The sequence below is a fragment of the Phasianus colchicus genome, chromosome 6 (assembly GCF_987193195.1).
Source record: "Phasianus colchicus chromosome 6, bPhaCol1.hap1.1, whole genome shotgun sequence".
NCBI lineage: Eukaryota > Metazoa > Chordata > Aves > Galliformes > Phasianidae > Phasianus > Phasianus colchicus.
This window is the reverse complement of record NC_143441.1, coordinates 16,257,906-16,272,477: the sequence shown is the minus strand read 5'-3', so window position 1 is coordinate 16,272,477 and position 14,572 is coordinate 16,257,906. Positions and strand designations below refer to the sequence as shown.

The following is a 14,572-nucleotide window of genomic DNA, read 5'->3' as shown; positions in this document are numbered from 1 at the left end:
TACAAGAAAATAAATATTTCTCCTTTGCAAAGCCCTTGTACTCTGATAGTGAAGACAATACACCCAATTCGTTTTTTTCTTTTTTTTCTTTTTTCTTTTTTTTTAAGGCTCATCGTTATTGTGCAAACGCATGCAGAAAAAGAAATTGTCTTAGCTCACACATGGTAAAATCACAGTGTAGTCCTATTACTGTAGCTATAAAATGTATTAAAAGAAGGAGATCCTATTGTTTTCTTTAACACATAGCCTTCCATTATTATTTTAGGAACATATCTCTTCATCTGGTTAATATATGCTGAAAGTTAAGGCATGTGTCTTTGGCAAAAGAAGAGTCAAAGTGGTTACATGAATATGAGACCTAGCCTATGTCGTAAATGTGACAATTCATACAAAGGGATTCACTTAGATGGTGTTTTTTCTCAAATTCCTAAATCTCTCTCATATCTCTCAGTACATTAGAACACTGCAACATTTTTCTTGGAACCTTCCTTTCATGTGTCACTCAGTCAGGTATGTTGCTTATAATACATCTTTGAATTTCTTAGTATTGCACACAGTTTTGTTGCTTTCATTTTAAGTAATTACTTTAACTAGATTGGGGTGTCTTTTCAGATCGTTGTCGCTGTTTCTCTCTTATTACACGCATGAGCTTTGTATTCATGAATGGAGAGTCTTCACATCTGTCATCAAAGTGAGCCAAAGGGACCATACCCTGCATGCTTGTTTTTTCACAGGTTCATAAAATCATTAAGGTTTGAAAAGACCTCTAAGCTGATTTAATCCAACCATCCACCTACCACCCATACTGCCCACTAAACCATGTTCCTGGGTGGCACATCTACACGTTTCTTGGACACTTCCAGGGATGGTGACTCTCCTCACACTTTTGCTCTCTTTGCTGTCCCCTTGGGCACAGGCACAGTGCAGCTCCCATTCTCACCAGGCAGTGCACCCACAGGAATGGACATCAAGTTTGGAAACAGAAAACTACTTCTTTGGATCCATATGGGCAAAATATCTACAAGAACCGCTGCTTATATAAAGCAAGTGGGAACCCTTACAGAACTTGCTTATCCTGAAAGGTTATTTCCCTTAGTTGGCATCTTTATTGCATCTCTTGCTTATGCATCATTTTGAGGACACTTAAATTGCTTTTCTTCTGCTTACTTCTGATTTACTTTAGCATATGGTATTCTGCGAGAGCACATACATAGAATAGATGGATAACTGCCTGAGACACAGTTGGCACAGATGATGCCAGCAGGGAAGAAGATGCAGTCAGAGTCACAGTAGGCATACTAAAGGATCTGGCTGAACCAACAGCCATCACCTCTGACTGGACATAGTGTTTGGGGATTTGTTGGCCTGATTATAATCACAAGTGGATTTGGGGTGTCTTTTTCTTACTTTCAAAGATTTTTCTTTCTTTCCTCTTTCTCTTTTTATATTTTCCTGGTAAGGGAGTAATGTATTTGCTCACTCAGTGAATGCAGCTTTTGAAGAAACTTCAGGTGCTGTTAGGAAGGTGCTCCCTGCTGTGACATGTCTGCTTTGACATTCCTAGTTCAAAGATACGCTCTACTTGGCCACTGGTATTTGCATGGTTAAGTCAGGTTGTCTTATCAGCCTTGGGCACCCAGCTGTGCTTCCCAGCTCCACAGCTTCTGCTGTGTCCTTTGCAGTACGCTAGGCTGCTAGAGCCTGGCTTGTGAGTGCTGCTGTCCTGAAAATCTTATGAGGAGAGCCTTGATAAGGTCACTCTGGCAGAGAACTGCTGCAGGGGGAGGGTGACAACCAGACAGGGCATAAGGTGGTATGGAAAGCATACCTGTCTGGCTGCAGTATGGAGGATAGCCTGAGGTCTGCACAGGAGCAGTAGTCAGCATCGTACGATACAGCAGGCTGCTGCTGCACCATGTGGTGAGCATGAAGGAGAGATGCAGGGATGCTGCTATTTGTGCAAGCAGGTGGGTTTTGCAGTAGCTTATGGTCAGCAGCATAGTAGGCTTTACTTCCAGCATCTAGGAGGAAAGGGCTGCTTTGAGACAATCATTTTCTTCCTGGTTTGGAGACTGCAGACGTGGGCATGTTGTTATGGAGGCTGGGAATCATTGCTGTGGTGCTGCTCAGGCTGATTCAGTGTTGGAAGCACTGCTCTTGCTGCACCATGCCTTCCACGAGGGCTCTTCAGGACAGCATTTGCCTGTCCCCTGATCCAGCTTGGACATGAGGACTACTACCTTTTAGCCGTGTGTGGCTGCTCCTCTGTGGTTTCCAGGGCTGTTGAGAGCTTTACAGTCTACCCATCTGGGTGGCACCAGATCGTACACCTCTGTACGAGGAGCCAGATACCAGGAATGCTCGTATGGAGAGTGAAATGGTTCAGTGTGTTCTTTGTCAGGGAGTGATGTTACCCAGCCTGAATGATAGTTGGAGCAGTAACACATACGGAGTTCAATTCTGACAGCAATTCAGGGTGTAGAAATCCACACCATTTTACACCCAATGAATTTATGGAGCAAATCCCACTATATGCAAAGGACTGAATGATTAAAACTTTTTAAAGGTTCTCGCTCTCAACAGAAACTAGATCTCCAGTGGGGAAAATCTTGCCCACTAGCATTACATAACTGCTCTTATTGGCCAACCACTCCCTGGTGCTTGAGTTGCCACTGCTTCCTTTCACACAGCTCTCTTCATTCATACCAGCTGGTGCCAGCAGCGAGTGCTCCTTGCCAGCCTCCACCTGTGCCAGAGGTAGGCTGCTCCCTTCTTTCCTCAGGAGCATTACCTGGTTATCCAAACTGAACATGACAGAGTGAGGAAGCTGCCCGGCCACCTCCCATTTTACCAAGCTGTAGCTTTATTATTGCCAGGAGAACCCTTAGAACTGCATTCCATACTATCAACAAAGCACTGTCATCCCTTGACAACAGTAGCTATGTTTTCACACCTTGCCTGGCACAGTGTGGCCTTTTGATCCATGGCTGGGTCCCATGGTCCCACTGCATTGATTACTGGAGGAATAGCTCCTGTTCTTTGTTCAGCTGTGGGGACTGGCAGCTTCAGATCTCCTGCCATTCAGACCTAAAATCCAAGTTATGCTTTGATAGTTAAGAAATGCAGGAAAATTTGAGCCTAAGCTTTTGCTTCAGTTGCAGTTCCTCGTGGCATATTTATGAAGTTGCCCACTGTTACCTTCTTGAATGCTTTCAGAATTAATGATTTTTAATACATTACTTAGCCAGTGAAGCTGAAAGATTAGTGATCCAGATGTATTGGGAGGCTAAATGCTGCCTTCTGAGTGTTTGATTTGGGCTGATTATGACTAAATGGCTTTAAAATGACAGTAGGCTTGGGCAGATCTGAATTCCATGCGGTGGCATATTGCCTTCCTAAGAGTCTACATGGAACTTCTTCCTCCGCAGTGAATATGTAGTAACTCAGTGGAAAGCTGCCTTGCAGTTAGCAGTGGAAAGATGCTTTCAGAAGTGGGCTCATTGAGAGCAATTGCTGTGCATTAATTCACACACTTTCTTATTCAGCAAGAATACCTTTGCGCTGTGTTTGAAGTACTGCTTTATACTTGTGGTGGCATGTATGACAAAAGTCTTCTTGACTTTTTTTGGTGCTCAGGCTCCTGCTAGGTTGCTTTTGAAAGTGAAATGTAAGGTCATAGTTCACATTGGTCTTTCTGATAATGTTATCCATCTGTCCAGCACCTCTCTCGGAATAATTCTGGGACATAGATCTTCTAAATGCGTTAGGATGTGGAAAAGATGTGCTGTTTTTGTGGCTACCATGATTGATTGTTGCACCTCTGTCCTTATGACCTGACTGATAAGGTTTTGCAACATTTTCAAATGATTCAGATGACAAATCCAAAAGTGCTTACATGAGCAATGTTATCTCAGCATATTAATAGCATTTTGCAGTTGCCTTATTGGCTCCCTGTTAAGCAAAATATTGACAATGAAAAAGCTATTTTTGCTTTGCAATCCACTCTATGGCTTTGTCCCCTTCTAGCTAATGGCTCTGCTTGTTCCTAATTTTGCTACCCTATTGTTCCTGTGACAGGAGCTACAGAGAATAGAAGCTTTAATATAAATGTTCATAATCTCCACCAGCCCTCTGGCATATTCTGCTGACCCTAAGGGAGTCTTACTGGGAATATATTGGAACTTGTGATATGTAGTAAGTGAAGACTCAGGGGCCTGAAGTAGACAGCAGAAATGTCGTCTTCTGCGTAAAGTAGGACTGAAGACTCTAATAACTCAGAGGAATTACAGAATCTTTCAGCAGGCATGCTGTTAGACTTGCAGTATATAACAGAAGATGATAAATTATGTGTGTGAGATTATTCTGTGTTAGCACAGTGTCTACACTTCTGTGCTACTAAGATGATAGATGGCCTTCGAGTCCAACAGACGAAGTTCACAACCAATGCTTGAACCAGTAATCCTCTGTTTTTCCCTCATTCCACCTTCCTCACTTGACAAAGGGGTACAGCAAGGATCTAAACTGCCCTTGGTCTGAGGAAGTAGAAATTCCAGATTTGTAGTGCAAAAAAATTAGACTGCTGACAGATTGCACTTTCATCCTGAACACAGTGTCTTGTTCCCCCTAACTGTGGGATAGAGAGCCCTAGATTATCATTTCACAGTTTGGGCACATCCCTGTCATAAACTTCCCTCAGGTTTCTCAGAGAGCCACCTGAATAAAACATATTCATCTTTTAAGTGAATCCACTTGCTTTACCTAACAGTTAAATCGCTCAAAGTAGGAGGTTTTCTTTGTAGTATGTACAGATTAGACTCTTGCAGGATCCTTTTCTGTGTGGCATATAAAGTCAAGTGTGCCGAACTGAAACAGTCCTCCACTGCAGTGCGTATTTTGCAAATGAAATGGTGTTTTATTTCCTTCTTTAACTCCTTTGACTACTGGGTTCTGTTCTCTGTTCTGCTATAATGGGTCCATGCAGAAAATGACTACTCAGCTGATCTGAGGAAAAGATTTGGTGTGCTGTTTTGCTTTATTATGCTGGTTCTGCTAAGACCAAGGCTTCTCAGGACCTGTGAAGATACCTGTAAGGGTGAATGGACGGACTAGCCCATGTGGCAGTGTAATCATGACCACGAAGCATTGGCCTCCCAAAGAGATCTGTTTCTTTGTCAAGGAGCTGCCCTCCAAAGTTGCTTTCCTCTTCAGCTTCTAAGCAGATGAAGTACTCTGTTCTTTAATGATTCCCAGGCCTCCATCATTTACTAGGGATCTTCATTCTGTCACCAAAACAATAACATCACTTGACCCCTCTTACTAATCTCAGAGGCCTCTTAAAGGTTGTAAACAGTCAGTAGAAGTCCTGTTTAGCAGTTGCAATGATGGAAAGTGCTGTTTTTGCCATTGGTCATCATGACATGTTACCCATTAGCTACCAGGTTGAGGATGGGCATTCCGAAAGTATGACTGGGAATCTTCAGATGCATTCTCTGTGTCCTCCTAGCCCTAACACCATTTGGGAGGTGACTTATATACTTGTAAACATATCCGTGTCACACAGTATTGGATAATGTTACTGAACACAGTCAACAGGGTGAGGTTTTCCTTGCGTACTCAGTCTTTTGCATTTGCTCAGTTTACCTTTCCCTAGCTCTCATCTCTTTCCAAGAGCCCTTCTGACAGAACCTTGCTTTGGCTGGAAATCAATATGTTATTGTCTTGAGGTTCCTTGTAACCTGAGTTAAAGAACCATTAGGTGCCAGTTAAAGAGAAGACCTTTAATAGAAGATTTTTCTGTGGGGCAGGAAATATGTCCTATTCTGAACTCAGTCGAGGGTCATGGACACTACCTTTCTTTTACAGATAGTAAAGAATAAAGTTGGCTTAAGATGCTACCTGTTGGCATATGGATACTCCCATGTCTTAGCAGTCTGTTGGCGCTCGCTGCAGCTCATCTTTTCTGTCTGTGGTTCTTTTTCTCTGCCTTGACTGACTGATAAAGGGAATTCCAAGCGTCTAGGTTACTTGGTCACAAAAGTAATAATTTTACTTTTTGTGGATTACTACCTCACATAGAGGTAAGTTGGATCACAATAATGTGCTTGGACAGATGAGATGGTAGAGGATGGTTTGGCTCAAAAAGCCCAGTCTGGTTTTTCTGAACTGTAGGGAAAGGAGCAAAGGAAGCATGAAGATACGTGGTTAGAGAACAAGATTAAAAGTAGTAGGAAGAGCTGCTTGGATGAAAAACACTATATTGGACTTCCTAGTTACATATGACTTGAATGAGCAGCATGAGTACTGCTTAAATTGTGGATCATCTGCATTATCTGTTTGGGATAAGTGATGTATTTTTTCCTTCAGTTTTGGGGATTAACAGAGAAAAAAGGTTCAGCCTAGAAAAACAAATGAGTTTTGTCTGGAAGGTCTCCAGTCTCCTAGAGCATTGTAACCCATGTAGTAACTTCTTATCTAGGGTATTCTCAACGTGAAATTACTGTTTTACATCTTTAAAAACCACAGTAAGGGCCAACAGAGGTAACAGTGTAAAAACAGAAATTTGGATTGCAGTGAATAAGCAATTCGGAACTGTAAGAAATAACTTCTAATATTGAGGAGGGAAAATGGGTATAAAAGTTCATTTTAACTTGAGGAGCAGTAAAAGTTCAGTTACCCTCCTGGTTTCCATAAATAAAAGAGAACAACTAATCTTGACAGTCAGTTGGGATTTTTGAATGTGGCAGAATAAGTAAGGAATGCATTTAGTTTCAAAGCGGAGTACCCTATATGCCAGCACAAAATGTATTCAGAGCTCCTTGAATTCTCTGTAGAGAACTGTAAGCGAGTCCCTTATAGAGATGATTGAAAGTCACTGCTCAGGAAATCAACTTCTCATCCTGTACATAAACATGAGCCAATTCTACCATATCTGGGTCTCAGGGCAGTACACACAGTAAATTGTTAACCCCACCACCTGACCTAACCATTTATCTTCTCAGCATAGTTTTGGCAACTGCTGAGTAATGAAAGAAACATGGAATGCAGATAGTTCTGAAAAAAAGAAGAAAAAACCCAACCCTCTGTTACAAACAGCCCTTTAAACAGCAAACAACAGGAGAGAACAAGAGAGAAATTGCATGATGTGGCAGGAGGATCTTAAACGTGGTTAGTATAGAACAGAATTAACATCTCTGTAGAATAACAGTCATGAGAAACGTGGATTTTCAATCCTTCACTTGTCTTTGTTATGCTAGCATTGTGCTAGCAGTAATAAATTAATAAATCCCCTGGACTTCTGTGAGAAAAGATTTCTAAGTATAAGCCGTGTGTTTTTAATGCTGTATGTTACACATGAAGGTTGGCTGAAATAGGTTATTCTGCTTATAGAGCATTGTTCCCACATGAGGATTCAGGCTATGTACTCACAGCTGCTGCACTCCAACATGGACTCTCAGTTCCACTGAAATCAATAGCTGGCACAGCAGGGTACTGTTGTATGGTGTGTAAATAAATGGGTGTCATTGTGTCTCTTACTTTTTTTCCCCCCTTTTCAGATTTAGATTCCCTTTTTTTCAGGGATACATCAGTGTGTGTTTGCAATGCAGGCGATACGAAGCAAAGCTGCTTAGGGAAAAAGAAGCTTTTTCTTTCTTTTCTTTTTTTTTTTCCCCTTTTTATACTTCCCCATAGGATTTTCAAATAAACAACAATTTCATTAATTATATTAATTATCTCCTAACAGTCTCAGTAAGGACAAAACAAAACAGAAACCCATTTTGCATGTGTCAGTTTTATGACAAAAAGGAGTTCACAGTTGCCCAGCAGACAGCGATCTCAGATACCAAGATGTAAAAGTGTTGTAATCATAGCGTCTTCATTTATTACGATTTATCTTTCCTCCCCCATGGGGTCTTGCACCTATAGTGGAGAATATATGGCAACTGGAAATGTAGAAGCTACATCTCTGCTGTTCCATAAGCTGTCTTTGAAGTTCTATTTCATGCATTTTCTTTTTTATTCATGCATCTGGTCATATAGAGTGGTTTACTTTTTTTGGCTGCAGACTAGGCAGATACAAAATGCAGATGTTGTTCTTCTGACTTAAGCTGCTATTTTAAACTTTTTGGCCATCAGCTGAAAATTTTAGGGCTCAGTTGTTTATTTGCTTATCATCAAAGTGGTTTTTGTCATATAATTCATATGCAAGTATTAGCTTTCTGTGTGTACTTTCAGAGTTTGAGATTAACAGTATGGTCTTTTTTTTTTTTTTTTTTTCTTTTTGAACTGGCATGCTCTTTTCATTAATTATATAGTAGAATATAGTAGAATATGTTATGCTTCAGAGACCTTTTATTTGCCAAAAAAACAAAACCGAACCAAACTCCAAAAGCTCGTCACGTTGTGCTGTAGTACTTTCCCTTTAAGAAAAGCATATCTCTCTCCAGATGCCTGCATCTCTTTGATACAGAAGGGTACACTAAGTTCCATCTATAAACAGAATCCACTAATTAAGAGTAATTGCTTAGGAGATTGGTACAGACTATTCAGAATCAGATGCATGTTCCTCTCAGATATCCATTAGCCCCTAATAAGATAATGCAGATGTGCCAGTCTGTTTCCTGTTTCCTTCTATTGTACCTTTATTGCCATATATGGACCAATGGGATGGGCTGAACAATAAGTGGATGTCCTTTTGCTCCCTGAACAGTTCTCAAAGGAATGTTTGTTATTAGATTGCTTTTTCTGTTTAGTTTCACATCACTATGCTAATAAAGGAAACATAACACTCCAAAGGCTTTTTTACTTCTGCCACTGTAACTAGTTTATTGTTTAATTAAATCTCTTTGTATAGGCAAGAAAACAAAATGCAACATCCCGTAGTTGACAGTAACTTGTGGAAAGCTTAATACACTCCTTTTCCTAGTAAATTTTCCACTCATTTTTAGTAGTTTAAAACCAGCATGATGATCATGTTACTGTATCTGACTGATTTACACTCAACTCCTCCTAAATGTGCTGAGTTATTCACTACTTCTCAATGCGATGTCGTCAGCTAGCATAATAGAGAGCATATGCATAATCAAGGATTTCAATATAAACTAAAAATTGTACATTAAATGCAGTAAGAGTTCTTGGGACTATTGCATCTTCACTTGTTTTGGAAACAGCATTAAAATATGTCTCAAAATTGCCCAATAAATAAGGACTTGGTCAACTCTGTCCCTTGGGAAGATATGCAATACTGTTGAGGGTTTTCATGTAGAATTTCTTTGGGACTGTTTTTGTTTCTGAGAGAGGAGCAACTTGCCTCTCCCAGCGCACTGGCCAGGCTGCCCTTGCAGTCAAGAGGTTCCTGTTGTAGGATTCAGCCAAAGATTTAAGAGAGGGGGAGATTTTGGCATTGGCAAGAAGACGGGAAGTGAACTTAGAAGAAACTTCCTCCCTGACCCTGTAAACTTCAGGGATATCTACACACGGCTGGGCAGGCTCAGAGCAGCAAATTAGCCAGGGCTGAGCTCCGTGCCACAGCAGGCAGGGCTGCCTGCAGCACCAGGCACAGCGTGCCCAAGTGTCCACATGTCCCTTCTGTGCTTGGGGTTTCGTCCCAAGGAAGAGTGGCACTGGTACTATGTGAGAAGAATGTCGGGATGGTGAATTTAGCCTAAGGATTGCTAAGAAGCTGGAGCCGTGGATATCTTAGAATGACTTGCAGATTTTCAAATGTTGCTGCAGGTGGAGCAAAACTCTGCTAATCATTCCAGAAAGGGAAGGAAGAAAAACAAAAAAGGCAAAAATCCTGCTTTACTTGTAATACAGTTTAATTCCCTGCTATGGACAGTGAGAGTAGAGGAGTAGGAATGTGGTTAGCCTTCGAAGAAACTTTCCTGCATGATCCTCTTGGCTATAGCAGGCGGTTTGGAACTAGATGATCTTAAAGATCCTTTCCAACCCAAACTATTCTATGATTCTTTTCCATGTACTGTTCATATGATGGACCTGACTGTGTAGCTTTGTGCTCATGAGCAGTCACTTAGGACAAGGCTAATGTGTACTAAGTAGATACTCTGAAGTGCCTTATTGACAGCCATTTTCTAAAAATCTTGCCAGATTTGTGTAGGGAAGAAATTGATGCTTTGCGTAAATGGGTGTTTGACCACCACCAAGGTGACCCTACTCTCAGTTTTTCTCATTGCTTATTTTCTTCAGGAGTTGCTTCTCAGCCATAGAAGCTGTCTCCTAGCATCCTTTTAGATACTCTTGTTAGCTCCCTCCTCAAGAGAATTGAAGAAGCTGGAGAAGAGCATGTTCAGGGTCCATGTGGAGTGGGAAGGACAGAGTTGCTTCTGGGCAAGTGTCACTCTGTCTGGAGAGAGTGCATCCCTTCAGCTGGGAGTATTCACCAAAGCAAGTGATAGCAAGGGAAGGCCTTCCAAAGCTGGTGCTGATAGTGTCTTACTGTGCTCTGTGTTGTGGCTCATATTTAGCTGAGGAAAAGAAATGTTTTCACCCTGAATCTGTCTACAGCCCAGACAGATGGCTGGTGTTAAATGATAGGATCTTCATCAGTAACACAAGAAATGTGAGCATCTGAACTCAGTGACGTGAACAAAGGCTGTCTTTAGGATCTTCAGAGTTTTCTTTAGTGATGTTGAACTGGCATGAATGGGTACAGCTGTTTTCTGGGCTTCCTGTAGCAAGTTCTGCTTTCTGGTGTGCACTGCTATGCAGCAATGAAGGTGATCGATCTGTAACCTCTTTTATCAGAGCCAGTGACTTGAAATCCCTCAGTAAGCTGAGAAGAACATTTGCTTCTTTGTAGGAATTGTGTTTCTAGAATGTTGGCTTCTGTCCATGGTTTCCACATTGGCCATCTTGTAGATGTTCAATCACACGAACATTTGTAACATTCTGCTGCTTGTAAGAAACACTGTTCAGAGTCAAACAATGCACTGCTTAGAGTGTTGTGCCTTTTACTGTCTTCACTCTCTGCCTTTACTTGAGAGAAGAGCAAAGGAACAAGTCTTGAGGGTTGATGTTCTGCACGCCAATCTGCCAGAAGTTTTGTGCCACAAAGGCTAAAATGAAGGTGACTTTTGAGTAAGGCATAAGCAACTTGTTTTCTGGTAATGTGTAATTTCAGTATATATTTACACCTCACGTGAAATAATAAGTATGTTAAATAAAGCTATGTAGCTAGATAAAGCAGAAAATGAACTGTTGTGATCCACCTCATTCTGTGTTGCTGGCAAGTCATCATGTGCTGGCTGTAGAGACTTCCTCACAAGCAGTACCAGGTGTCACCCACCTCCAGGCACAGGGTCCTGGAGATCGGGATGACAGGCACAGCTCCCAGGAACTGCGTGCTGACGTGGTGTGCGCTGTTACAGCCTCATCCTTTCACACGTCTGTCTCCATTAACATTAAAGGTATTTTGTGCATAATTTACACAGTTATCAAATACTTAGAACTGCATTGCTGTTATCCCCAAGTAGTCTGTACTCAGCACAAATTGCTGTCTGAACACATGCACAGCTGGTAACCTTTCCTGGTATTCCTCACAGAGTAGAAACACTCCACTGCTCTATGACAGGCAAACATATGCATTCATGGTTTTTTTCTCCTTTATTTTTTCCTTGCTCATTTGAATTCTTACCGGCAAATGGCAGACTGAGTAGCAGCAGTGATAGTAAACGCTGTGTTGTCACTGCTTCCCTCCCTTGGCATTGCTTTTGGTTGTGACCTTGATAAGTCGTTTCACCTCAGCACCTTAATTTTTCCACTCCAGAATTGTCTTGCCTTTTCTTTTAGGTTATGTTCTAAGAACTGTGAATAAAAATGCCATATAGGGGTTGAATGTTGCTGCCATTCTCTTACCATAGCAGATGTAAGAGTGTAAAATGTTCTCCTGGAAAACCACCTTTTGGCAGCTCTGGACTGCCTTAGTTTGGGGTAGTTAGGTTTGCCTTGTGGCACCTGCTGCCATCCTCTGTGGCTCTGTTGTAGGAAAAGTGCTCAGGAGCCAACAGCTGTGCTCACTGACTTCTGGCTGGAACACTGCACAAAGAAGTAATAAAGCAGTGGTCACACTATGGGTTGTCTACAGCATTTCCACTAGCTCCCAGACCACCGACAGAACTTACTAGAGTTGCACCATCAGATTATTAATGAAAAGAGCAGATGCCTGCTGTATGTGAAGCTAAACTGCTCTTGTTAGGAACAAGTTTTGCCGTTTGATATAGTAGAGTCTGAGAAAATGAGGACCCTTCAGTAGGGGCCGCTGTTTGGATGAAACCTTGAGGAAGATGTGCATAGCTGTGGGAGACTTTTGAAGGTGGTGCTCGTGAGAACAGGAGAGATTCACAGGGGCAGTCTGTGGTCATCAGGTCCCTCACTCAGCCTATGACATAATACAGTTTGGATTCTTCTTGCAGAGCAGAATCAGGAAAAGCAAAAACAAGAGCAAAAACGCCACAACAGCCAGAATGTGGATTGGTGGATCTGTTTTGGCAGTTCTTGGCATGTTTACCTTATGTAGGTAGTTAGCCCGCTTTCTAAAATTGTTTTCCCCAGTACCCTAAGTTGCGAGAAAGAGGAGCAGTAGCCTGTGAAACACAGGGTTATTAATTTTGCCTTGTAAACATAACTGGTAGAAGAAAAGCACTAAAATAAATTACCCATTAAATGGGAGGGTAGTGTAAATAGCTTCATGGCGCACCACCACTGATTAGATGATATAGCTTATGAACAGTTGGTTCAGTCTTTGGAGGAAGTAGAGGACAGAAACCACTGACACATGGAATGGGGAGGTAAGGCAGTGAAGGGACTATGAAAAGCATTAAGAAGGGGAGACTGATGGAAAGTTCTATTTTATTTATTTATTTGGTAATAGAAGAAATCTACTTCCCTAAAATAAAGAACAAATGATCAGTGAGATCTCTTTAGTGGTAATAAGGCAAGCTAACTAGCTTTTGTGAGAACAACCATTGGTAAACCAATTAGTGTTTTAACAACCTAATACCAAATCACCCTCAGAAACAGTTTCCTGTGCTAGAACTGAGACCTGAAGAGATTGAAGCAGAGCACAGAGCTTCCTCAGTGTAATTCATTGTGTAACAGGGAAACTGAAAGCTTTTGTGTACATGAGAAATTTTTTAGAAGCTGTTTTTCTCCTCTAGCATCAATATTTCAGGTATTTATTTATGCATAAGTTTTAAAACTGGCTGCTTCCAAAAGAAGATTTTATCTGTCCAGAAATAGCTTCTGGTGTAAAACATTGGATGGAGAAATCAAGTTAATGGATGTTCTGCTATTAGCTTCAATAAAATAAGAATTTTACCCCCAGGTAACCATGAAACTAATCTTATAGGATACTAACAAATAGATAATCACTTACCTATTTGTAGTAGCAGAGTTGGAGGTTAGAGAGTTTTCTGTGCATAAATATACAAAATACATATTATCATCAATATATTGTTCTCTTCTTCCTACAGACTCTATCAGTATGCATCTGTAGAGAGCAACTCTCCTCACAGAAAAACATTTGAATAAACAACTGAATTGTGGTCTGAGACACGGACTAAGACACCTTTCTGTCCACAGTCTTCAGAGCAAGAATGTCTGGAAAAGAGAACAGTAGGAAGCAGCAATGAAATATAGGACGGGACTGATCTAGTGAATTACCTCTTCATCATCACACAGTCCAGCTCAAGCTGCACCTGCAGGCTTGACAGCCCTCTCCATTCACAAGTTCAAGGATCTGCTTGCTGGCCTGGAGTGATGCAACATATTATTTATACACTGTGAGCTATTAACATGACAACCAGCAGCCGCACATGTCCAGTGCCAGCAGTGAATGGACATATGACTCACTACCCAGCAGCTCCTTACCCGTTACTTTTTCCTCCGGTCATCGGTGGGCTGTCGCTGCCTTCCCTTCATGGACTCCAGAGTCACCCACCAACGAGCGGATGCAGCACCCCATCACCTGCAAGTAAGTGCTCAGCATTATGGCTTTTATTGACCCCTTTTCCTTTAGTGGAGGCCAATCTAGTTCATTCTGCCCACGTTTCATTTATTTTATTCAGGCAAAGAGGGTTCGTTTCTTCTGAAATATCCTTTTCACTTAATCTTTTTGTAGAAATAAACATGCAACTGTATGACATACCAGAGCATTGGAAACCGAGGGTGATAAAACCTATTATGGATTTTGACATATCTTATATTACCACCTTAGCTGCAGAAACTCGTGTTGTGTTTATAGAAACTCCACACAATTAGCCGTTGCGTATTGATTAACAATGATTCCTCAGTACAGAATGCCCTTCAGTGGCATTATAATTACTACTGCTTATGTTTTTGTTTAGTTAGTACCTGCTTCCCTCCTGGACAGCTTGTGAAGAACTGTTCTTGTGAAGCTTGTTTTGTGGCAGCCCGACAGACAGCAGCTGTAGCCTGCCCATGGCCGCAGAGTTAATGCTTCAGTCTGCGGTTGCGTTTCAGTGCACCACTCTCAAATTTTCAGCGCTGCTGAGTGTGTTAGCTGGGCAAGTTTTTGGTTTTTTTATCCCTTCGA

At 41.5% G+C, this 14,572-nt stretch overlaps 1 protein-coding gene across 10 annotated transcripts in view; it reads left to right on the top strand.

The window, feature by feature from the left end:
- The window catches only part of RARB (retinoic acid receptor beta), a 319,855-nt gene that overhangs the window by 117,041 nt on the left and 188,242 nt on the right, over positions 1–14,572 (top strand). For all 10 annotated transcript variants that reach the window (XM_090142554.1, XM_090142551.1, XM_090142548.1 and 7 more), the window contains exon 3: positions 13,491–13,990. In XM_090142554.1, the coding sequence (XP_089998680.1) occupies positions 13,813–13,990 (178 nt within the window). In that variant the 5' untranslated portion in view covers positions 13,491–13,812. The remainder of the gene's footprint in view (positions 1–13,490; positions 13,991–14,572) is intronic.